This window comes from Meles meles, chromosome 13, assembly GCF_922984935.1.
Source record: "Meles meles chromosome 13, mMelMel3.1 paternal haplotype, whole genome shotgun sequence".
NCBI lineage: Eukaryota > Metazoa > Chordata > Mammalia > Carnivora > Mustelidae > Meles > Meles meles.
In genome coordinates, this window is record NC_060078.1 from 5,160,789 (window position 1) to 5,185,951 (window position 25,163).

Sequence of the window (25,163 nt, forward strand, 5' to 3'; positions counted from 1 at the left end):
GAGGGACGTGAAGAAACACAGGGGCTGTTCCTGTCATCCTCGCTCGCACGGTGCTTCCCGTCAGCCGCGCCAAACGGAAGACTCCCCCAGACCTGCAGTCACTGCCACCTCCCCCGACTGACCAGCTCCTCACAACACACAAACTGTGCAACAAACTTCAACCAGAAGCGGGTATACGTTTTTGCTTCCTCCCCTCTGCCTCATATAAGCAACCGCAGCAACCAGAATCCCGAAAGTGGTACCAGAATTGGTCAAAAGCGGTCTCCCCAGTCAAAACCATGACGAGATCCCGCCTCACACCCATCAGGACGGCCGCGACCAACAGACGGACGAGCGAGCACGCGGAGAACCTGGGCCCCGCGCACTGACTGGACGCTGACTGGAACGTGGAACCGTACGGCCGCTAAGGAGACAGCGTGGCGGTTCTTCAAAACGTTAAACACAGAGTTACCACGGGATCCAGCCACTCCACATGTAGGTCCACAACCAAAAGGAGAACTAAAGGCAGGGATGTGAGGAGCTATTTGTACATTCGATGTTCAAAAGCAGCCTTATTGGGGCGCCTGGGTGGTTCAGTGGGTTAAGCCTCTGCCTTCGGCTCAGGTCATGATCTCAGGGTCCTGGGATCGAGCTCTACGTCGGGCTCTCTGCTCAGCAGGGAGCCTGCTTCTCCTTCCTCTCTGCCTGCTTCTCTGCCTACTTGTGATCTCTCTCTGTCAAATAAATAAATATTAAAAAAAAAAAAAAAAAAGCAGCCTTATTCACGTGCCAGAAAGTGGAAGCAGCCCGAGGTCACCACGGGTGACTGCGCAAACTTGCAGGTACCATGGGGTATTCACCTCCAAACGGAGCCGAGTCTGACCCCCGCTCCGGTACAGATGAACCGTGAAGGCATTACAGTTTGTGAGGTAAGCCCAGTGTGAGGCGACAAACACACGTGATCGCACGGATCTGAGGTCCCTAGAACAGTGGATTCACAGCGACAGAAAGTTCAAAGGGTCCGCCAGGGCCTGGGGAAGCAGGGGATGAGGACCCAGCCGGCGCCCGGCAGGTACGGGGCTCCGTCTGGCACGACAAGAAGTTCTGGGGCCGGATGTGGCGATGCGAATGTACAACAACGGGAACGGTACCAACTGGACACTTAGAAATGGGTAAAGTGCACATTTTGGGTTACGTGTATTTTGCCACGATTTAAAAAAATAAAAGCTACCTCGGGAAGGAAAGGTCAAGTGGACACGGTAAGGCCACTAGAGGAGCATTTCCACAAACATAAAAACAAGCAGCACAGCTATCCTGAGGTTTGAAAACAGAGCGGTTAGAACAGCATTTCACGAAAGCTCCTCGTTTATGCGTCTCATGGATGCGCCAAAAGGAGCGTCACAACCCGAGTCCGATCCGATCAGATTCAGATCGGGCTGGAGGCGAATGGCCGCAGGCCCGCTCTCACCCCGCGTTCACAAGCCCCGGCTCCACTGCACCCTCGGGCTCCCCACAAGCCTGCGACAGTTCCCCAGGCCACCCACGAATCATCCTTCCCAGGCGAATGGGCTCCCCACTCCCTTGGCTCCCTCTTTCCCTCAGAAAACACCACAGTTAGAAGGGGACGGCCACCGCCGCGACGGCCTCTGCCCACCCATCCACACGTGGTCCCCTCAGCACCCTGCTGAAGGCAGCCCCTCTGCTGGTACCCCGGACCCCAAGCACTTTCGCCTCCTCTCAGCCTCTGGAAGCAGACGTCCCTCCTCACATCGTCCAAACTCCCCTCTACCGAATCGTTTCTATCGGCACAAAACACCGCTATTTTCTCCCCCAAAGGAAATAAAACTTCTCCCGTCCCACAGCAGCAGGCCTGTCTCTGCTCCCCCACACATAACACCCCTTGAAAGACCTGCCCAGAATCCAAACCTCCTTGCCACCCCTTGAGCTCCCCCCCACCACCCAAAACATTGTCAAGGTGACCCCCGATTTCCATGTTGCCAAAACCAACGGTCACCCTCGGCTCACCAGCGGTGTCTGGTGCCGTTACCACTCCTTCCTTCTGGCGTCCAGAACAGCACATTCTCCTTTTTCTCTTCTTGGGCTATAGTGAATTCTTCCCAAGCGTGCTCCGCCAGTTCCTCCCCAACCCCTAGACACTGGTGCTCCCCACGCACCTGAACCTCTTCTCCGTCTACACTGGCCCCCTTGGTGTTCTCATCCAGCGTCGTGGCTTTAAATACCACTGCTAGGCTATGACCCCCAAGTCTGTATTTCCAACCCACGCTTCTCCCCGAGCTCCAGTCTCAGAGGCCCAAGCCGGCTCACCATCTCCACAGGACACCTAACAGGTGCCCCGCACTTAACCTCCCCAAAGCTGGACTGCCCATCTTTACCCCAAAACCTTCTCTCACCTTTCTCGCCTCTGTTAAAGGCAATTCCCATCTGTCCGCCTTCTCCAAAAGCTGAGTGACCTCTGGGTTCTCTCTTGTCTTCAAAGCCCACATCCAAACCCATCAGCAAGTCCTGCTGGCCGAACCGTCCAAACACAAAGTCCTAAGACACTCAGCACATCCACGGCTAGTGGTCATGCAGGCCTAGGAGCGGGTCTCTGCGGCTCGGCTCCCTCCGGGCTGGTGCTCTCTCAACACCAGGGCCCGGGGACTGTCCTCAAACTCAATTCAGAGCTCAGCACCCCCCGGCTCCAACGCCTAGTAAGAGCCACACCTTAAACTGGCCCAGGGAGGGAGTCCTACGCAAGGGTCCCCACTTCCCTCTCCAAGTTCAAGTCCTGGTATTCTTCTCTTGATGCCTCGGGACTCCTCCCCGGCAGCCAGCTCCCCCGAGGCCACCCTCACTCACCAGGCGCTCTCCCGGGGGTGTGCGCAGGGCTCCGTCCCTCAACAGTGGCAGCCTTTGCTCGTCCCGCCCCCTTCCCTACCCTGTTTTCCCCCAACACCTGTCCGACTACCATATACTGTACAGTCCCTGCTCACTATCCCTCTGCCCACCGCATGCCTGTCCCCCCCAGTACAGGTGATCTCGACAAGGACAGGGATCTTCTCTATCTTTCCACGTGGACACCCTGGTGCCCAACACAGTGCCTGACATACAGACTATCAGCACTTCTTTGCTGAACGACTTCCACAGCCCCAGCTCAAAGGCTCTCAACAGTCGCCCCCCATTAAGATGGAAATAAGTTCAAACCTTGAGGATCAGCACAGAACTGGTGCAGGCTAAGGGGAAGAGAAGGGGAAAAGGCCTCTGGACAGATACTCCGCACACCCAGCCTCTTCCTCCCACGGCTTTTCTCCCCATGTGCCCACGCGCCGTTCCAAGGTTAATAGGTTAAGGAAAAAAAAAAAAAGGAAAAAAAGGAGGACAAAGGGAAATGACAACAGTTGTATTCTCTCAGAAGGACATAGGAAAGACAGATGTTGAAGCTGCTGTGGGAACATGCGGATTTATTATGATCTCTCCATTTTTCTATATATTTAATGATTTCCATAATAAAATACTGAAAATTAAGAGAATTTTAAACACAATAAGGCAAAACTGCCCCAAACAGCTGCATATTGAGTCAAACCTCAATGTACTTCTGACTTTACCTGGTACTTCTTCAGTGACCCTGACCCTGGTAATTAATTCCCAGACTGCTTCCTCATTTATAACAGGAAATAAGTAGTCACTATTTTCCTCTTCTCTCATAAAAGACATCTTTCAGGATGAAGAACTCTTACAGATAATTAAGCGTGACATGGTTTACCAGTCACACCGACACCAACGGCATCAAAATTAAACAGGTACGTCCTTGGCTCTTATTTGGGGACATAAAAAGGCCTGCGTGATGTGCTAGAGAAACTCTTGGGTTTTGCTGCTGCTAAGAACATAACATGTACATACTTTGGAACTGAAAGCTGGAAAAACAATTTTCATTATCTTACAAAGCTGAACACACACAGACCCTAGGAACCAACACACGTGCTGGAGAGACGCACACCCGGGCCCAGAAGACAGGCAGACAAGTGCTCGTGGCAGCACACTCCGTCACAGTAATTAATTCCAATCTCAAGTCCAGCAGCAGGGAAAATGCGGCGTCTTCATGCAAAGGAAGATTATACAACAGGGAAAATAAGGATGTCAAAGAAAGGACGTGCATGACTCTTAGAAACACATGACAGTGAGAAAAGACGACTTCCCACAGTGAGGTAACTTTTCCACAGAGCTCAGGAGCAGGAAAACAAGACACTACGTTGTTGAGGAATATCTACAGATGAAGCAAAACCATTTTTTAAAGTGCACGGACGTGATAAAGACAAAAGTCAAAATAAGGAAGCAAAAGGAGGGGACTGAAGAATAACAGATAATTTGTTCTTAGGCTGCATAATACGTTCATGGGTGTTTGATTATTTTGCATCATAACATATGTATAATCATCACACACTCGTGTGCGTGTGTGTGTGTCAAATATCACAATTTTCCAAAGGGCGCCATGACCCAGTTCAGCTCTTAAAAGCACTAACCCTAGTCAAAATAGTCAAAGCATGTCAAATGAACCCGTATTTATGCCCTTAAGGAGACGAAAACCTTAGGAAAACTGACTGTGATGTATAAAGCGTTTGGTTCCACTGCCGTTTTTAAAAATATCGGAATCTGGAAACTGGCTTGAACATTTCCTGAGCCTATATTAAAATCGAATCCCATCAGTGTTATCCTCAGGGCGAGCCTAATACTGATGCTTCCCTAGGGTTCTCAGACAGCAGATTTCTAGAATTCCAAGTGGAAGGGGTGGGACGGGATTGGGAATCACGGCTCTTCACTAAAGAGTGTCTCTAGTGTCCGTGGTTTTCTGCTACTGTCTCGCATGAGCCTTGGTTTAAGGAGAGAACAAAGAGCTCAATGCTTCCACCGCTCCACTTTCTGCAGGAAGTACATGCCACTTAAGAGGGGCTCAGAGACGAACGTACTAGAAAACAAGTTGTCGGGAAATGATAGCATTGTTATGTTTGAGCTTACGCTCTGCCACATCTAGCAGAGTGGCCATTACAAATGGATCCTGCTTAACCATACATGAAACAGGGAGCAGCTTCATGTTTGGAAATTAATGAGTGAGCGTAAAAAAAAAAAAAAAAAGAAATAAACAAAAGCAAATAAATCGCATTCCACAACAACAGTAATCAGCGACCGTACACGCTAGATGCCAGTTCCGTGAGTCTGCGCCACGGTCTCCCCAGCACCACCGGGGGACACTCGGTCAATGATTGCGGAATGCGTGGGGTAATCCTTTGATTTAAAAGGTCAGGAATTTCCTCGTTCTAACCACCAACCATACACCAAGCAAGACACCGAGAGAAACTACGATCCTCACCATCTCGGGCACCGGAACCTGTCAACACGCAAGTGCGCAGTAGCTTCCACAGCAACTGGAGGCATCTGTCCGCTCTCAGCAAGGGCATGTAGGCATTGGTGCCCAACTTCAGAAGGGAGTCCAGGAGAGGGTCTAAGAATATCCTTAATACATTCTGTGTTCTCCTCTTTTCACTAGGTATTAAAAGACATGCCCAAATCAAGCATTGCAAAAGCATGAAGAAATTACTTTCCATCTCTAACACGTGGAACTGGGGAGCTACTGGATGCAATTGGACAGGCTCGGTCTCACAGACGCTGCGGACACCAGCGCCTACTGGGACGGATCCCCCTCTGGCTCCTCACTGACCTCGCAGTCTAGGCTTTCTTGGTAGATTCTCCGTGCGTTCGCGAAGGAAGCACAGGGAAGAATATATCACACTCGACTCCAGGCACAAGTAGGAAGGAAATCCGATACCCAATTTATTTGTAAATTAAAGTGCTGAGACCCTGATATCATAATTAAAAAAAACAAACAAACAAACAAAAAAACCAAGACGTGTACTAGTTGAGGAAATGAGATGCTAACAAAAAATACAAAGAAATTAAGGGTTTATAAAAAACCATCATAACCAACTTTCATACTAAAACTTTGTCTACAGAAGAGATCTGATGTTAATCAAATCAACCACATATGCAAATACACTAGCAAATGACGCTGCTTCTTGTAACAATTATACTCTGGTGAGAACTGATCTGTGCATATTCTTGAAATATGAATGAATTTTATCTTTATTACATTAAAAAAAGTACACATTTTACAAAGGGGTCAAATTCCTGAATTTCTTTACCTAATCTTATGCTAGAATCTTATAACCTATTCTTTTAATATTCTTAGAGAAAAACTATATATACTAATGACTGGTTTTATATAACAGTTGAACTTCCCTCAAAAGACTAACAAGTCCAGGGGTGCCTGGGTGGCTCAGTGGGTTAAAGCCTCTGCCTTTCACTCAGGTCATGATCCCAGAGTCCTGGGATCGAGTCCCGCATCGGGCTCTCTGCTTGGCAGGGAGCCTGCTTCCTCCTCTCTCTCTCTCTCTGCCTGCCTCTCTCTCTACTTGTGATCTCTGTCTGTCAAATAAATAAATAAAATCTTAAAAAAAAAAAAAAACTAACAAGTCCCTATTCCTACCAATTTATTATTAATTTTAGACATTTCTCTAGCATACCGCCAGTGCTCTGGTTTCTCCCTTTCATACACTGTCATCAATTCTACACCCATCACGGGAAAGGGACCATACATCTGATTAGGCATTTACAAAAAAAAAAAAAAAAAAAAAAGATTTCTTTCCAAGTTTGGAAACACTTACCTGTACTGCGTCTTCATTCCTTCCACATCTACAGCCAGCAAGACCATCATAGCAACGAGCCTGGCTTCAGACCAGTCAGGCATAAAGCAGTCTTCTCCTGCTTCAATAACAAGAGTTAAGGTTTGTAAAGCATGAACGAAATCCTTCCAAGATGATGCTTCAAAAAGGAAACAGCTACACGAGTATGCCTTATCAATACCAAATTAGAAGCACACTCCTGGGCAGAGCTCACTGTTCCGGTGACCACGGTAGTGAGCGGTATAAAATGGCACAACGGGGGTGCGCGCTAGGAGGCCGTGCCCTCATCTGTCTGGGGAATAAGAGAAAGCCCCCTGAGGAAGGACAACCGGGCCGAGCATGAAGGCTGGCAAGGAGTATAGCAGGTGAAGGGCGGCAAGGCTTCCCCAAGGAAGGCAGGACATGCCGAAGGTCCTCTGAAGAACGGGGCACGCCATGTTCCAGGGACAGAAGGATGCCCGTGCAGCAGGGCACGGGAGTGGGAGGGAGTGCCAGAGTCGAGGTGACACAGACACCCAGGGAAGAGACCAGGGGACTTAGTGGGCCATGCAGAGAATTGCTGTCTGACCCTACAGGCTAGGGGAAGCCACTTCGGGTTAAAGTGAAGGCTCAGCGAAGAAAAGGAAACATTTGTAGATCCAAATTAGTAGTTTAAAAAGACTTCTTCGGGTACAATGCAGAAGAGGGACTGTATGGGAAGCAAGAGATCTGAGGTGATGCATTAAGAGGCAAGTCTAGTTATTTCAGTTGAGAAAGGAAAATTGCCTAAAATGTAAGCAGCAGGAGGATGGAATGGGTACGGACCCAAAGGCTCTGGAGCCTTGGACCCGTGTCTGAGCCCTAGTCCTGTGCTCCTTAGCTGTGGGACCCTGGGACGATTACTTATCCGCTCAGAGAGCTTAGGTCTGCACTGTAACTAACATAACATTATGCATCAACTACACTCAAAAAAATAGAACAGGGGCACCTGCGTGGCTCAGTGGGTTAAGCCTCTACCTTCAGCTCAGGTCATGATCCCAGGGTCCTGGGATCGAGCCCCGCATCGGGCTCTCTGCTCAGCAGGGAGCCTGCTTCCCTCTCTCTCTCTGCCTGCCTCTCTGCCTACTTGTGATCTCTCTCTGTAAAATAAATAAAATCTTAAATAAACAAATAAAACAGAACAAAAACCTAAAAAAAAAAAGTTTAGGTCCTCTTCTGTGAAATAAAACTAATAAAACCTATGACTCTTCTTGGGTTTATTATAAAAATTAAATTTACTCAAAGTTTCTAGAATAAGCTTTGGAAGACAGAACATGGTTAACAGAATGAGTATTTTACCATCTCTAAAAGCCAATTAAACAAGAATAAGCCATGAACGCATTTCTTTTTCATTCATGGTGTATTATTATAGCAAGATCACACTTTTCAACTCAATTCCCAAGAAAAATTTAGGTAAGAGATCTAGTTTTCCAGCCCAGTAGTTTAAATACTTAAACCATTTTCTTAAACACGCTAATATATTTTGGGGGTAATTTCATATATTTTAACATAAATTTAATGGAACACTACAGAAGACAAACCCAGTTAAAAAACACAACAAAAGGATGTTATAGATTATTTTTTAAGTGCTATAAATGCCACTTAGTTGCCATCAGTAAAAAAAATCTGCTCATATATATATTTTTTAAATCCTAGTGTTGGTGCTATCCCGGAAAACGGAGGAGGCTAAATCTGTAAGTGTCGTAAAGACGAGTTATTGAAACTTGTTCTTGGGAACATTTTTCCTCACATTACCGCTTCCTACCGCACACTTATACGATGTCCTTCCTAAGCACAGACTAAGACGCTGTCATTCACGGCTGTCCTGCAAGCAGACACCCTGGACATCACAGGAGCTGGGAGGGGGTGCCGCTCTGGTCGCGCTCCCATGGCATGGCAGCAGGGAGCCCCGGCCTCAAGTGCAAGGCACGTGGGAATGACCAGCACAGGCAGCGGGTCCTCAATGCGGCTAATGCGACGGTTCTCACTTCCTTCGGCAAAGCACAGCAGCATTCTAGAAACACGGAGCCTGCTCAACATCCTAGGCTACTGCTCACCTCGGATACTGCAAGGGAAGGTTATCGATCTGAAGTGAAGTGGAGTTTTAATGACTTCTGATGTCAAGGGACGCCGCGGTCCAGACTAGAACAACAGAGCACCTTGCTCCTCCAGCGTAAGCCACGCTCTGGCAGGTACACCTGCCGTGGGGTGCTCCCTGAGGACCTGGCCACCACACGAAGCAAGTCCACGCTACAGAGCACGGCTCTCAAACCCGCGCCTGGTGCGGAATCCCCTGGAGGCTGCGTCAGTACAGAGGGCAAGCGTTGCCCCCCCCCACCCCCAGTCTGATTCAACAGGCTCAGCACAGAGCTGGAGGACCTGTTTTTCTAACAAATCCTAGTATCCAGGGGACAGAAGGATCCCTAGTATCTATTTCTAGAATCCAGGTGATGCTGGTGTTGCTGGTCTGGAAACCATGCTCTGCAAACCACTGAGGAAGAATTCCCCATTTCGCTCACCGAAGCTATAGAGAAGTGGAGGCAACAATGGTTTTAAAGAGACAAAAGAATCGTTGGCTCTGACTGATCACCTGAATGCATTTTAGCCCCGAATCATGGTCAAATCTTGCTACCGTGAAGTTCAAACACCGAGTGTAATTCTAGAAAATGCAAACTATTCTGTGATGCTGGAGAGCATGCAGGGCTTGTCTGGGGCGTGGAGGAAAGGTAAAGTGGAGGGAAGGATTAAAAAAGGCATGAAAACACTTTTGAGACTGACAGGATAGGCACATTACGTCGCTATGCTGGTGGGTTTCGACGGACATAGGTCCAAACCCATCACACGTGCAGCTTAAACATGTACAGTGTGATGTAAGTCAATCATACCTCAACGCTGTTTCTAAAACGTGTTGTACAACTGCAATATACTACTTCAGGGCTAGTCTGTGTCTCTAAAAAAAAAAAAAATGTAATCAAGAAATCTAAAGATTTTATTTATTCATTTGACACACAGAGAGAGATCACAAGTAGGCAGAGAGGCAGGAAGAGAGAGAGGGGGAAGCAGGGTCCCTGCTGAACAGAGAGCCTGATGCGGGGCTTGATCCCAGGACCCTGAGATCATGACCTGAGTCGAAGCAGAAGCTTTAACTCACTGAGCTACCCAGGCGCCCTCTTGGTTACATTTTAAGTAGGCATATCATTTAACTACAAATGTCCTTTCCATGGGACCGCTTGATTTAAGTATACATTTCCTCAAATGTATTTCCCTCTCTGGTTAATCTTAGCACATCCAAGGTCTGACCAGCCTTCAGGGCTATTTCCAAACTATGTTTCACTTTCCGTGATTCAGAAAGCCTGCCCCGAAAGCTCTTGGGCATCTGTTTGTTCACAGGTAATGCTGGTTGTGTGTGGGTTTGGCTGTTATTCCTTTGTTCTGTTGTCTTGGGTACCAGGTGTCCAATAGGGTGTGTGTATGCACGTTTATGTGTGAGTATGTGCCCCATATCCATCTTTCCACCTACCATTCCTTTTTGGGCTCCATGCAACAGACAGAGGACAGAAACATAAACACACAGACAGACGGACACCTCCCTACTTTCAGTTCCCTGGATGCAAGTTCATGTAAGCCTTGTGGGACACTCCTTCCTGCTTTTCACCTTCATTTCTGCCCAGTGGTCAGATGTCACCCATCGGGTGACCTCCCTTACTTCTGCTGGTCTACCCATGCCAAGCAGGCACTGCTTACAGAGGTTCCCCAGCCTAGTACTTATTATGTCTTTCGAGACACTGTGCTAAGATTATCTGCTTACCCACCAAATTCCTTGCCAGACGACGCTCTGAGGGCAGGGGATACAGTTTTTATCTCTGTGACTCCGTGCCCGGCTCTTAGAAAACACTTGATATGCGTCTACGGTATCGACAGTGCAAAATCTATCTGCACCAACTATGCCAAAACCCAGAGAAAAAGCTACTTTAAATGTAGAACCTGATTGAAAATAGTGTTTGGCCAGTAAGTCCCTATATAAGAACAAAACTAAATAGTACTTTCATGTTCAGAAACTCAAGCTGAATTTTGTTTGTTTTGGAACTTATTAACTTGCTCTGAAAACTGCCCCAGTAATTGCTAATTAAACTTTATAAAGGCACTCGGCCAAGGGCATTAAAAGTCAAACAAAAATATTAACACACACATAAACACCTCTTTTGCACCTAAAATCAAGTTTTAAGTTTTTAAAAAATTTAGAATAGCCTATTAAACCGTGTATTTTAAGTCCTAGAAATATTACAGAAAAATTCTAAAAATATTGTTTCGTATGATTTTGAATATTTACTCAGCTCTGATGCTGTTATATACTCTGAATTAATAAAACAAGTTCTGAAGACATTTTAGGGACTTTAATGTATGTTTAGTCTAGTAGGGATGAAAATTTATTTACTTTTATAGGCCTAACAAAAGAATCCTCCCAAGTAACAGCACAGAGAATTTATTAGAGGGGGAATAAAACATGAAAGAGAAATGTTCTAAGAAGGAAAAACAGATAAACTCATGTATTTCAGAAGAATAATTTGATCTGATCATTTAAAGCCTATTCTAGGATCAGATTAGAGAAATCAGTACATGAAAATGACTCGGTCTGAGACAAAGCCAGGAAGTTTAAGACATGTTATATTCAAAGCTGCAATTTACCCAAATTATCAACTAAGGACTTTAAAGAAGCAGCAGCATTAGAAATGCAAAACAAGCCCTAATTAATGAAGCTGCTAATAGTTCTTCCCTCAGTGTGGTCTTACCCAGTTCCCTAAAGAAGCTGGAAAATGATCTTGACTGAGTATCTGGTAAAAAGAAAAAACAAATCCATCCTTTCAAATGTAATTTTTCTCTGAAACTACTTTTCACATGAGTTCACACCACATGTGATGTTTTGAAAACAAACACACAAAAGATGCAGTGATTTATCTACAAATACTTTCACTTACAGAGGCTTTAAGAACACATCAGCAGTGTCGAGCCTGTGAAGATTCAATAATTATCGAAACAGTTTGTCTCTGTCCAATTCTTAGTAAGAAACTTACTAGTTTCTTAAAACATACAGAAGGAGTTTAAGATCTCACGTCCTAGACCAGATAAAGTATAAGTGAGGAAACGTGTTTTCACATTCCGTTTCTTTACATTATTGGGCTGAAAGTACGAGTTTGGGATCAGTAAGTCGGTACATGTTTGGTTAAGCTTATGTCTGGATTGGAAAAACTAGTTAAAAGTTCTTTGGAAGTAATTTGGTGATGTGAATCATATAAATGACTTCAGACTTACTTTCCCAAGCAGGTGACGTAATATACTCATGAACTAGGTTCTTCACGTAAGCATTTAAAGATGGTGTCTCGGGAAGTCCAGTGGGACTGCAGGCTGAGGCTTGTCCAAAACAGCTTTCATTAACTCGCAGCCAATCACAGAGCTAGGAAAGAAAAGAGTCATTGCTTTATTTTAAAAACCTAACTGAGCAAAGGGTTTCTGATTTCCCTAAGCCAATTTTCTTTCGTCCACAATAAACTGAATTTAAATATCTAAACACAACAGGGGCGCCTGGGTGGCTCAGTCACATAAGCATCTGACTTCAGCTCAGGTCATGGTCTCAAGGTCCTGGGATCGAGTCCCGGGACAGGCTCCTACTCAGCGAGGAGTGTGCTTGTCCCTCCGTCCCTCCCCCTGATCATGCCCTCCCCCCCCCGCAAATAAATAAAATCTTTTTTTAAAAAAATTTCAACACAACAAAGTAATAGGACATTTAGTCACGATTAAATTTTACAGCGAGTGCAGACAAAAAAAAAATGTGTATCCGTATGCATACGTGTGTGCATATCTATACATGAACGTATAAACTTCATTTACAGGCAAGAATTTTTAAAGTACCTAATATATAGTGCACATTTTGGTAAGCTTTTCTAAAGAACATCTCTGTGAAAAATGACACATTATGTAAACCAAATTACAACTGTAAATTAAAATTAAATTGCAATTCATTCCTGCTTCCTATACTAAAACAAGGACATGTTTGTTTTTGTATAAGTTATAATCACAGTCCCTACCCTACTCACAAGTGTACTTTCTATCACATGTGCATTTTTTAAAACATATTAACTTAAAAGAGGAATACTAGTCCTTCTTCATTATCTTTTTTAAAAGATTTGCAAAACTAAAAGTCACAGAATTCATCTTTGATTACAAGTAGTTGTGAATTTTGTTTTGAAATCGAATTATGTTCTCAGTTTTTTAGTAGCATATCTCCTTACAAATTCAACATATGAATTTATTTTTTTTTTAAGATTTTATTTATTTGACAGACAGAGATCACAAGTAGGTAGAGAGGCAGGCAGAGAGAGAGGAGGAAACAGGCTCCCTGCTGAGCAGAGAGCCCCATGCTGGGCTTGATCCCAGGACCCTGGGATCATGACCTGAGCCGAAGGCAGAGGCTTTAACCCACTGAGCCACCCAGGCGCCCCTCAACATATGAATTTAAATACGAAGTAAATAACTATGAAGTAAGTCTTTCTAAAAAGTAAGAATTTTTTAAAAAAGTATTCCTTGCATTAGGGTTCACCAAAATTACATACAAGGAGACAATAATGTATCACTTGACCAGAGACAAACCTGCCGAACAAACTAATCTGTCAAGACTAAAACTGACGTCCCATCGCTGCCAACGAACGAGCAGTTCAGTAACGGTAAGGAAGCTGCTCCGTGTAGGTCTTTACCGAGTCGGGTCGTTGTAAAATCTAACAGTGAGGTCAGCCAGGAGACTGATCTTTTGACAGGATAGACTTTTTCTTTGTATTTCTGTCAAACTTGCCACACTGCATTTCTTAACTATTGCTATGAAATGCATGACATTTTACAAATCTTGCATTTCCCACAAGCACTGTCCTATTATAACAAAACTGACAAGTAAACACAAATTCACACTTGCTGCTTCTATCAAATATGTCACAGGATTCAGAATGTTTTCTCTCCAAAGAGTTTTCATGTCAGAATTATGGTTTAAAATGGCATCTACCTTGCAGTCTCTGGGAGACAGGTTCCCTTGATTTTCCATTAAAATGCAAATCTCAAAAGTTTATTTGCATTCTGCCAAGACAATGAGAAGATACCACAGACTGGGGGGAAATATTTGTAAAAGACACATATCTGGAAAAGGACTGGTCTCCTAAATATACAGAAAACTCTTAAAACTTAACATTAAGAAAACATTCAATCTGATTTTTAAAAATGGGCAAAAGATAAAAACAAACACCTCACCAAAGAAGATATACAAAGAGCAAACAGCATATGAAAAGATGCTCAATGTCACAGGTCCCTACAGAATTGCAAATTAAAACAAGCTACCGAGGCGCCTGGGTGGCTCAGTGGATTAAGCTGCTGCCTTAGGCTCAGGTCATGATCTCAGGGTCCTGGGATCTAGTCCCGCATCGCATCGGGCTCTCTGCTCAGCAGGGAGCCTGCTTCCTCCTCTCTCTCTGCCTGCTTGTGATCTCTCTCTGTCAAATAAATAAATAAAATCTTAAAAAAAAAAAAACAAAAACAAGCTACCACTACACACCTTGCAGGACGGCTAAATCCACACCACGGATAGCACCAAAAGCTGACAAGGACACGGGGCAACAGGAACACTCCTTCACTGCTGTGGGAATGCAAAATGGTCCTCTCACTTTGGAAGACAATTTGGTAGCTCCTTAAAAAACTGAAAATTTTCTTAACATCTAATCCAGGAACTGTGCCCCTTAGTATTTATTCAAATGAGTTGGAAGTTTATGTCCATACAAGAACCCACATGTGCATGTTTATAGCTTATTCATAATTGATAGAATTTAAAAACAACCAAGATGTCCTTCAGGAGGTAAATGAACAGTGGTACATCAGACAATGGGATGTTATTCAGGGATAAAAAGACATGAACTATCAGGCCATGAAAAGCCGTGGAAGAACCTAAAATGTATATTTCTTAGCGAAAGACGTTCATCCAAAAAGGCTTCATAGTGTAAGATTCCAACTATACCACATCCTGGAAAAGGCAAAACCACAGAGAAGGCAAAAGACACAGAGAAAACATCAGGGGTTGCCAAGGGCTGGGGGGCAGGTGTGGCATGAGAGAAGAGACGGACACAATGGTGGAACACGGGGGATTTTCAGGGCAGTGAAACCAACTAGTGTGATATTATAATGGTGAGTACATGTTATTATATGTTTGTCAAAGTCCATAGAATATACAACAAAAAGAGTGAACTCAAATGTAAACTATGGACATTACTTAATTATCATGTATCAATATCAGCTCATCAATTATTAGTACAAGATTTTAATAACAGAGGGTTGGAGGGGGCGGTGAGGAGGTGTGTGGGAACTCTGTACTTTCTGTCCAGTTTTTCTGTGAACCTAAAACTGCTCTGAAAAATAAAGTCTGTTAATTTACAAACTTACTTAGCTAGAGCTAGATGAAATTGCCATTTCCTCGGGTTAAAAGGGACTGAATATCAATGATCTTACATGATTCAACACATAGAGATTTACACAATAATGAGAACACTACTACACTACAAGTTAGACTCTATAGCCAAGTCTACACTAGGGGATATATATATTTGCTTCTATTTTTAAACCAAAGAATTAAAGTTTGGGTTCAGCTATGAACCACCAGATGTAAGCTTCCCGAAGACGGTGGACATGTTTATCTTGCTGACCTTATATTCCCAAAACTCAGCTCAGAGCCTGCGGTGTACAAGGTGTCCAATAAATAGTTTGCAAACAAGGAAGACATAAAGAGATAAGCAAACATAGCAAGAGAAAATTAAAAAGAAGGAAAAACATGAAAACAAGTTACTGAATTAGAGAAAAGAGAAAATCAGGAGAACAAGTTAGGAAATCTAGGGGGGCTGCTGACCAACAATAAGACAACATCTGGCTGTCGAGGGGGAAAGACCGTAATGGCAGAGTGTGCTTACACTTGGTGGGGACCAAGCATCGTCTGAAACATCGCCACGTGCACTTTCTCAAGGACACCTCACAGCTCATGCCACACACCAGAATAAATTCCAGATAGATTAAACACAACTTGCAAACTAGACCTGTCAATGCAATGACAGGCCTCATCTGAATACTTAAAGCCAAATACATGAACAAAACGCAAAGAACAAACACACTTATTGGACATCTGGAGCAATTTAAACACCAAATATTTGAAATCAAGAAATGATCGTTAACATTTGTAGGTGTGATAAGAGCCTATTTAGGCCCTTTCAAAGTCCTTATCTTTTAGCAGCACGTATTTCCAGATGAAATGGTAAGATTTGAGACAAATGTCCAACAAAAGGAACGGATTATATAAATTCTAAAATGTTTCATCAACTGAATGTTTAAATATTACATAGTGGAGAGTTAGCAACATGTTCAAATGTTCAAATGTATGTGAAGATGAAAAATAAAATTCAAAACAGTATAACTGTTACTCTGTTTAGAAAATCATACATGTCGATCTATCACTTTAAATGTAAGCCTACATAGTGAGAAAGCAAGACTGAGAATATGTATACTGAAAAACTTTATAATTAAGCCCCAAAAATCTGGATTTAGTTTGATTGTAGACATCACAGGTGGTTTTTATTTTCTTCATATGGTTCTCTATTTTTCAGATTCCACCTAATTAGACGCATTATGATTAAGAAAATCGAATTCTCATTTTTAAAGACCCCAATTTTCTTTGTCTTCATTCCCTCTATTACCCTACTCTATGCCCTTATGATTTCCCACCTGAATTATCTTAACACGGTTCAAGCTGATTTCTCGTTTCCCTCTGTGCATCCACAGATGGACTTGCCTTCTGGGTTTTTTAGTTTAGTTTTGTTTTTTTAAAGATTTTATTTATTTACTTGACAGAGAGAGATCATAAGTAGGCAGAGAGGCAGGCAGAGAGGGGGAAGCAGGCTCCCTACCAAGCAGAGAGCCCAATGCGGGGCTCGATCCCAGGACCCTGAGATCATGACCCAAGCCAAAGGCAGAGGCCCCAACCCACTGAGCCACCCAGGCGCCCCCCGGACTTGACTTCTAAAAGAAATAATCACATCCCTGCCCTCTGTGATCTCTTAAGCAGTGGAGAAATAGAATTCCTTTTTTAAAAAGCTCCCTGTCCTCAAAAACCACAGAACCTGCAGCAGACAGACTGGGATCCAACCAGCTCTGCGAGGGGTAAGAGCCAACAGGAATAGCGTGACCAGAGCTCCAGAGAGGAGGACGCAGACCCTTGGCGACCCCACACAGAAGAGAAGCCCTGTGAGGCCAGGGGGCCTACAGCACTGTCGCAGGTCTCCATGAGAGCGCTGGCTGCAGAAGAGGAAGGACGTGTAGGATTTCATGATAGGTTTGATGCATAAAGTCAGGAAGAATCAGCAATTACCAAAATGTCAGACTCGGGGAACTGGGCAGATGAAGTGCCATGGACAGACAGAAAAAAACAGCAAGAGGGGTCCGTGTCATTGTTTCTGAGTCTAACGTCTTCCTCACTCCTGATCCATCTCATCCAGATTTGCAATCTGCCCAGGAGCGCTTCCTTTCTCTTCTAAATCTGTCTCTATCCCAAACACTGTCCGGTCTCCCCATAAGATTCTTAGCAGCATGATTACTTAAGTTCACTCAAAGCAAATACACAATATTTAAAAACCTCTGCTGGTAGGTAACAAAGCCATCATTATATTTTATATAAGTGACTAGTGAGTTCAGTTAGAAAACAATTTTTTATGACTTTTCAAAGACATTATTATTATTTTCCATCTCACCTCTGTCCACAATGAGGTTCCTCGTCCTAAGGACTCCTCTTGTCTCAGTGACATGAGAAAAGTTGAAACATCTGAAAGGGTCACCTTCTCCTATATGGGAGGAAGAGAGGGACGGTGTAAGAGTAGTTTAAAAAAATGACTCCTTTAAACATTTTTAATAAAATGAAATCACTGTAAAAGTTAACATACCACTTACAGTAGAATATTATTAGTTAAATCAAAAGAAAGCTTTTAAAAAAAATTCGACTTTAGAAAAGATATTGACTACAAGCAATCAATATATTACTACATAAAGTGAAAGATTATTTTCTAAGTCTTTGTTCCTTATGACCAAGATTACTGTCTTAGGGGTGCCTGGGTGGCTCAGTGGATTGGGGCCTCTGCCTTTGGCTCAGATCGTGATCCCGAAGTTCTGGGATTGAGCCCCAAGTCGGGCTCTCTGCTCAGCAGGGAGCCTGCTTCCTCCTCTCTCTCTGCCTGCCTCTCTGCCTACTTGTGATCTCTCTGTCAAATAGATAAATGAAATCTTTAAAAAAAAAAAAATTACTGTCTTAGAGATAAGATGGTCAGAGTCTAAAAGCAAAAACAAACACATTTGATAAGTTACTTAAGTCAAAAAAGTGAAGCTTACTTTCAAAGCCATGAAAATGACCCCCGGCCTTCTGAAAACCACAGAAGTCTTTTCATTCCCTTAAGGCTGTACATCTTGAATTAAGATACCTTGCTCTAGGCCAGGTGTCTGCAAAACACTCAGCTATTTTGTAAATAAAGTTTTAGCTTATTTTAGCTACTTTATTTATAAACTGTCCATGGCAGCTTTTAAGTAATTATAACAGAAACCATGAACTTAAAAAAGGACTTTTGTGGCCTTTCACAGAAGTTTGCTGACCCCTATTCTCAGCAATAGTAGCAAAGGGGATCTGTAAAAAAACAAAAAAATACTGCAGACTTCTTGAAGACCAATTTTGGGGTAAGATGTGTAGAAAAAGTATAGAGGAAATCAGGCAAAAGCTTCCAAGGGTCCTGTCCCAGGGGAGTCGCCCAAGACAGGTTTAATTCCGCCAGCAACAAGCTGTCCCAACGTGTGAACTGTTGTATACCAGGGAAGCTGGTTACAGACCCACCGCTCAGGGTTCTTACTGGGAGGGTGTATACGGGCACCCCTGCTGAGCGCCCACCAAGAGTCCAGACTCCGAGAAAGAAAGCAGGTGTCAGCGTAAACCACACCATTCGTGTACACACCGGGCACAGTCCATCACTCTCCCGAGTCAGCACAGGGGGAGCCCTCCCGACACCCACGCTCCAGGCCTCTAGCCTGGAACGGGCAGGGCTTTCTAGTGACAGCGTCACAGACCTGCTCCGCTGACACGTTTTTGCACACTTACCCATGGAGAAAGACTCGTAAACTGAAGTATCCTGAGTAAAAGACAAACTTACCACATCTACTAAATTCATGGCTGTCTGGAGAAGATAGCACTGCGCGGCCCCTCTCAGCAGGATCTGGTGGGTGATCATCGTGCGCTGCAGGACGCCCCTGACGTCAGAAAACAGAAACGTGCACTTCCATGTTCCCAAACACAGTTCTGGTAACTTGTAAATACTGACAAGCTCATCTAGAGTCTCTACAACTCCCAATGTAGAGAGTCCCTGCCGGTGCACCTTCAAAGCTATTATTTCCTTAAGGTCTCTCTGGCAGAGCTCGATTTTAATATGAAATACATCTCTTCCAAAAAACTGTAAATAAAGATACTATTAAAGTAAGAGTTTTACATTTTTTGAAATACTTTGCAATCATTATTACTGTTTGATATTTGATCTCTAGTTTTCTGCATATCGATGCAATGTAAAAAAACCTCACTGGCCTGGTCTTAAGATGATCAAAATCCAATAGCATGTATTGTGGCACATACTGAAATTAGTTAATTCATAAAACAAAGTAAGTTCAACCATATAAGTCAACTTTTTACTTCTTAACATAAAATTACGAGCTCAAAAGAGCAAGCTCACATCCCAATGCCCATAATTAACTAAAACCACTCACTATACGCTAAAGCAGAGGGAAAAACAAAACTTGCTGACAGAAAGTTACTGCAGACGAGCCTGTGTGAACATACGAACGTGTGTGAACACGGAGCAGAGTACCTGAGAGCAAGAAGCCCTTCCACACCCAGGGCTTTACATCTTGGGACATTTGCCAAAGCCTTAGACAGAAACAAAATGGGAATGGCACACCAATGTCTGCTTGTCATCTTCTGAATAAACTTTAATAGGAAACCACCTGAAAGAGAAGGTTTTAAAATGTCACTGTTGCCAAAATCTCACGGAAAGCTGCTGGGCACCATCAGCAGGTATGAAATGCAAATCGAAAACCATAGGTGGAACCTAAGAAGTAGCACAGAGGATCATCGGGGAAGGGAGGGAAAACGGAACAGGAAGAAATCAGAGAGGGAGACAAACCAGGAGAGACTCTGGGCTCCGGGAAACAAGCTGAGGGTTGCTGGAGGGGCGGTGGGTGGGGGACTGGGGTGATGGGCATTAAGAAGGGCAGGTGTGGTGATGAGCGCTGGGTGTCACACGCAACTCATGAATCCCTGAACACTACACCAAAAACTGATGAGGTACTATATGCTGGCTAACTGAATTTAAATAAAAAAAAAAAATAGTAATGAGACAGAACTTCACATCCACGAGGACCGCTCTCGCCAAAAGCACAGACACTAACAAGTGCTGGCACGGAGAGAGAAACCGACTCTCGTACGCGGCTGGTGGAACGCAAGACGGCTCGGCCGGTGTAGAAAACGGTTACACCGAGAACTACCATCAGAGCCAACAACTGCACTCCTAGGCATACACTCAAGAGAACAGAAAGCATGTGTTCACACAAAAACCTGTACATGAATATTCACAGTAGTATTTTCCAGAAGTCTACCAACTGCTAACAGACAAATAAAATGTGTGATATCTGTAGAGTATTATCCAACCATAAAAAGGAACGAAATACTCAAACACGGGTCCTTACTGGATGACTCATTCACGGCTGATGAACCAGACATAAATTAAAAGGCCACCTATTCTAGGATTCCATTTACAGGAAATGTCTAGAATCAGCAACTCTGTAGAGGAAGGAGATTAGTGGCTGACAGAAGCTGGTGGGAAGGGAGAATGGAAAGGGATTGGTGATGGGTGATAAAAATTTTCTTTCTGGGAGTGATGAAAATATTCTGGAGTTAGTGGTGATGGTCATAGAACTTAGTGAATGCACTAAAAACCAATGAAAGAAACACTTTAAAAGGACTAGTTTTGTGGTCTGTGAATTCTAGCTCAACAAACCTGTTGGGGAAAAAAAGTGCTATTTCAATCCCAGTCCCATGAAATAAATACTCTACTATATTGCAGAGATTCTGATAACCATGCAGCTATTAAAAAAAGAAAAAGTTTAAAGTGTAAGATCAATTTTTTCTGTTAGAAACCAGTCCTCTGTTGGGAGAGGTGAAAAAAAACAGGGTAAGAATTACTGATGATAGATGGCCTCTCGTATCTGCATACAGTAACATAAGATCTTTCTCATATGCCATTTCTTACTCACCCCGGATCTAGTCACTAATTTTCCATCTTGAGATACCAAGGTAAGGTTCTCTGTTCTGTCTTCTCTGCTAGAAAGTGATTTCTTAAAGACCCTCAAGTCACGTAATTAGTGAAATGTCTGTTTCCTCTGATCATCACTGTAGAATGACTCAAGAAATCCTTGGAAGCTCCTGAAAGGAGCTTGTGTTTTATTTTGTTTATAAAACAATATTTTATATCATGTAGTTATTTTATACTTTACCTATAAAATATATTTTATATCTTCCAAATACCTAGCACAGAACATTTTAAGATACTCACTGGAAACTGCTGACTGAAAAATCTACTAAGTAAAAAACTGAGTAAATACCATACTTGCCTTCTCTTCTGTTGGACTAATTAAGTTCCACTTTGCCTAACGCCTCACTCATGGCACAGGGAAGATGAGGATGGCCACGCTTCCATTTCACATTTGTTCAACACACCTACAAGCGTCCACTGCATGCTGGCCATGGCCAAGGACAGCAGGCACCCATACCCTCGGGGCGCTCCCAGCACCCTCCCTCTTTCCCACTGCTGACCTGGGATGGGCCAACATGGTCAGCAAAGCAATCCCCAGACTGCATACACTTCTGTCTTCTGGCAAACTACAGAACTTCTGAGAGAACCTTCTCCATGAACTAATTTTTTTTTTAAAGTAATCGAATGAGCCAATTTTCTAGAAACCTAAAGTTGGGATACACAGATCATCTTTTTGCTTTTTTTATCCCTGACTTCTGAGCAGACATTACCGTTGGTCATGGTTTCACCCTATTTGCAGACAAAATACAAAAGGAAATGTGTGCCTGTTTCATACCCAGGGTCGCTTTATAAACCACAAAGCCATGAATGAAGAAAGGACCCAGGAAGTAGAGTTACATCCTTCTGCTGCTCAACTAACAAAATAACACTGGCGTTGCTCTCTGCTTACCAACTTAACTCACCAGAAAGGAAGGTAAATCACCAATCCAAAGAAGTGGGTATTTCTAAGATACAAGTTCTACGTAAAGCAGGAGTATTTTTCTTCTACCTGTCAAGTTCCTGTCTATAGTGGGGCAGTTTTGCCCCAATGGATATTCTGTTTGCAACTTTTTCCTGAACCCAGGTCACTCTTTCTTCAACCAGTTTTACTAATTTTGGGGAAGCGAATAGAGAAAACTAGAAAAGATGGCCAACAGCAGCACACGTTCTAAAATGACTTCCACACTCGAGCCAATACTGGCAATATGCGTTATGTGTAAAGGTAAAAGCTGTACCGAACTACCATGAACACCTGTATGATTCTGACAAAATACGTCTACTCCAGAAAAAGAAAACTATTTTGACAGTACTGATTATAATAGTCATAGGATAGTGCTTATCACCGATATACTGAAAGTTTTAAAGCTAATAAATTAAAAAAACTTTTTACTGACACATACTCTTTATTTCTTCTGGAAGAAGAGAAACATAAGTGACTAAAAACTTCTGTAATTTCAATCCCAGTGGAGAACCACTTCCTATCAGCTGGCCTGGGGACCTATAGACAAATGAGGGAAAAAAAAACAACAACAAATATTTAAAATTTACAAGTAGGCATACTGAAACTAAGTGAACTATGGCTCAAAAGTCTTTCAACAACAATCAGATCATCTTTTTCTAAACCTGCATTTTATTTATCAGTGAAATTCTGAACATCCTTCTGAATACAAAAACATCAGGATCTTCTAGGAGAACAGACATGAGTTAGTATCATAACATACTAAGTAGACGTGGATTTCCTTTTTATGATACTTTCCCTGACACACACTATGAATCTTGCTAAAATAGCATCATTGCTAAATACTTGCTAAAATAGCATAAAAAAGTCTAAAAGTGATCATTTTCAATTGTATTTTACTGTTTCCAACATATAATCCAACGATTTAAAATCTTTATTAAATAAAAGAAATTTTATTCATAGAAAAACACATCTGAATAATTAATGACTTCTGCAAGAACATTTAATTGTCAACGTCTACTAAAGTCATGTTTTCTCCTGCTATATGGTTCCACCAGGAACATTATCTGTTAATTGAACACATTAGAGTGCGAGGAAACTGAAGGCATTTCATAATAAATGTGTCTGTCGCCTCCTTGAGAGGCACCGAGTAGGTTTTACTGCTCTCCAGCTGTCTAACTGCTTCACGGAACTCTTCGATAGTAATGAGCTATTTGAAAACTAATTGGCCAATCAAGTGTTGCTATGCTCTTTTGATATTCATTAAATAGGATCAAATATTAGTATAACTTAGCACAAACTAAAAGTTTTAAAGGAACTGGCAGTGGGGGGAGGGGGACTTGTCTGTTTAGAGATACTGAACCGAAGACTTGCACGTATACATTTAGTTCATCAGGGTCCAAAAGATCCCTGAAGTTCAGAGACAGGGGACCGTTCTGAAGGTGTAATTCGAGAGCATGGAGAAGGCTCAGAAAGCGAGGCTGTTGGTACGACCATCCTCCCTGTCTAACTGCCTGCAGAGAAGGGGCAGGAAGTGACATATTTACAATCACGGCAGCCTCTGTCAGTTGGGAAAGGGCAAGGTTAGTGAGCCCTGCGGCACTGGACTGGAATCGGACGCACGGAAGTGAACTTGTGGGTTTTCACGTGGCTGGGAAACCAATGTGCACCCATGGGGGGAGAAAGAGCGATTAAACAGACATGGTGACGTGGTGACATCGGGGTGACGTGGTGACATCGGGGGAACATGGATGAAATACATGGGGATTCTAGGTATTATCCTCACGAGTTTTCTTTAAGTCAAAACAAAAAGTTTAAAAAAAAAGGGGGGGGGGAATGTTTAGAACGTTGGTCAGCCAAAGTCACCACAATTTCCAAGAGGAAGAAAGTGAGCTTGGCGAGATATGCTTTCCATAAACCCCAAACGTGGAAGGTTCAAGGTAAGAAAGAAAACCAAAACAAAAAAAGAAGGAACGCGTGATACAACAAATAGAAGGAGAGCAAGAAGACTAACACACACAGAAGGGACTTCATAGTAAGAAAAAGCTGAATGTCAATTCGGTACACATGTCATGTACCAAATGCACTAACAGCCCAGTCATATTTCATGAACACGTGACGTTTCTGTATCGAGAACGTATTACTACGTGGCTGCCGGATAACACGTTTGCTTACCTGCTATACAGAGAGCTCTCCGAAAGTGCATCCATTAATGGTCCAATAATAAACTAAAAAAAAAAAAAATGTAATTGACGTTCAGTTACAGCTGCAACTTTGGGAAGTCGGCTTGCCTTAGATGTCTATCAACAGGCCTGCAGACGAGCTGTTCTGAGCAAAGCTGATCTCTTCCACTACAGGTGAACTAGGGCTCATCGTGGAGGGGACCTGAATTCCACTGCCACAACCAAGTACGTGCAGAACCTTCCCACCTGATGGAAACTGAGGAAGAGAGATCAGAGAGGGCCAGCAAGGAGAAAGGGGCCCAAAGGAGAAATACACAGAGGGAAAAAAGCACAGTGACACGGAAAAACAAAAGAGATACTCAAGAGAAAACGTAAGCCCTTGTGTCTGGAAAACAAAATGGGGAAAAATTCTATCTTCAAAAATATGACAAGGTATTGGATCAAAAAAGCAAGTGTACAGGAAATACTGGAAAGGCAGGAGGGCGTGGAAAACGATGCATCTCAGAACAGGGCAGCAGGTCGTCATTTAGGAAGGGTTCCCGGGCACCTCTGAGGGTAAGTGTCCCCACCCCGGTGGTCACATGACTCAGTGGCGCACCAAGACTTAAAACCCCAGCGGTAATTCTCAAGTCTCAGTGTGATTTCTGACAAATGCAAGTAGAGACGCTCATGAATCCGGCTCAAAGGCAATGTCTGCTTAACACAGGAGCTGACGATAGTCGCTGGCTCAGAACCGGGGGAGCGGCACCACCACACCAACAGCGACGACTCAGAGACCCGGCACCCTGAAAACAGCACCATTCTGCTCGTCTCTAAAAGCTCACTTGCTCTGAGAACGCCCTCATAGAGA

The 25,163-nt window shown here is 43.5% G+C and overlaps 1 protein-coding gene across 7 annotated transcripts in view; it reads right to left on the bottom strand.

The window, feature by feature from the left end:
* Positions 1 to 25,163, bottom strand: part of TARBP1 (TAR (HIV-1) RNA binding protein 1) — an 84,953-nt gene that overhangs the window by 51,245 nt on the left and 8,545 nt on the right. For 6 of the 7 annotated variants that reach the window (XR_006821190.1, XR_006821191.1, XM_046026277.1 and 3 more), the window contains exons 5-12: positions 24,306 to 24,358; positions 22,573 to 22,670; positions 19,691 to 19,826; positions 18,986 to 19,082; positions 17,549 to 17,638; positions 12,042 to 12,183; positions 6,696 to 6,795; positions 5,345 to 5,517 (exon numbers count right to left, since the gene is read on the bottom strand). Coding sequence is in view for 5 of the 7 variants with exons in the window: in XM_046026277.1 (XP_045882233.1) it covers positions 5,345 to 5,517; positions 6,696 to 6,795; positions 12,042 to 12,183; positions 17,549 to 17,638; positions 18,986 to 19,082; positions 19,691 to 19,826; positions 22,573 to 22,670; positions 24,306 to 24,358 (889 nt within the window). In the remaining 2 variants the exon portion in view is untranslated. The remainder of the gene's footprint in view (positions 1 to 5,344; positions 5,518 to 6,695; positions 6,796 to 12,041; positions 12,184 to 17,548; positions 17,639 to 18,985; positions 19,083 to 19,690; positions 19,827 to 22,572; positions 22,671 to 24,305; positions 24,359 to 25,163) is intronic. The other variant, XM_046026276.1, reaches the window with a different exon arrangement.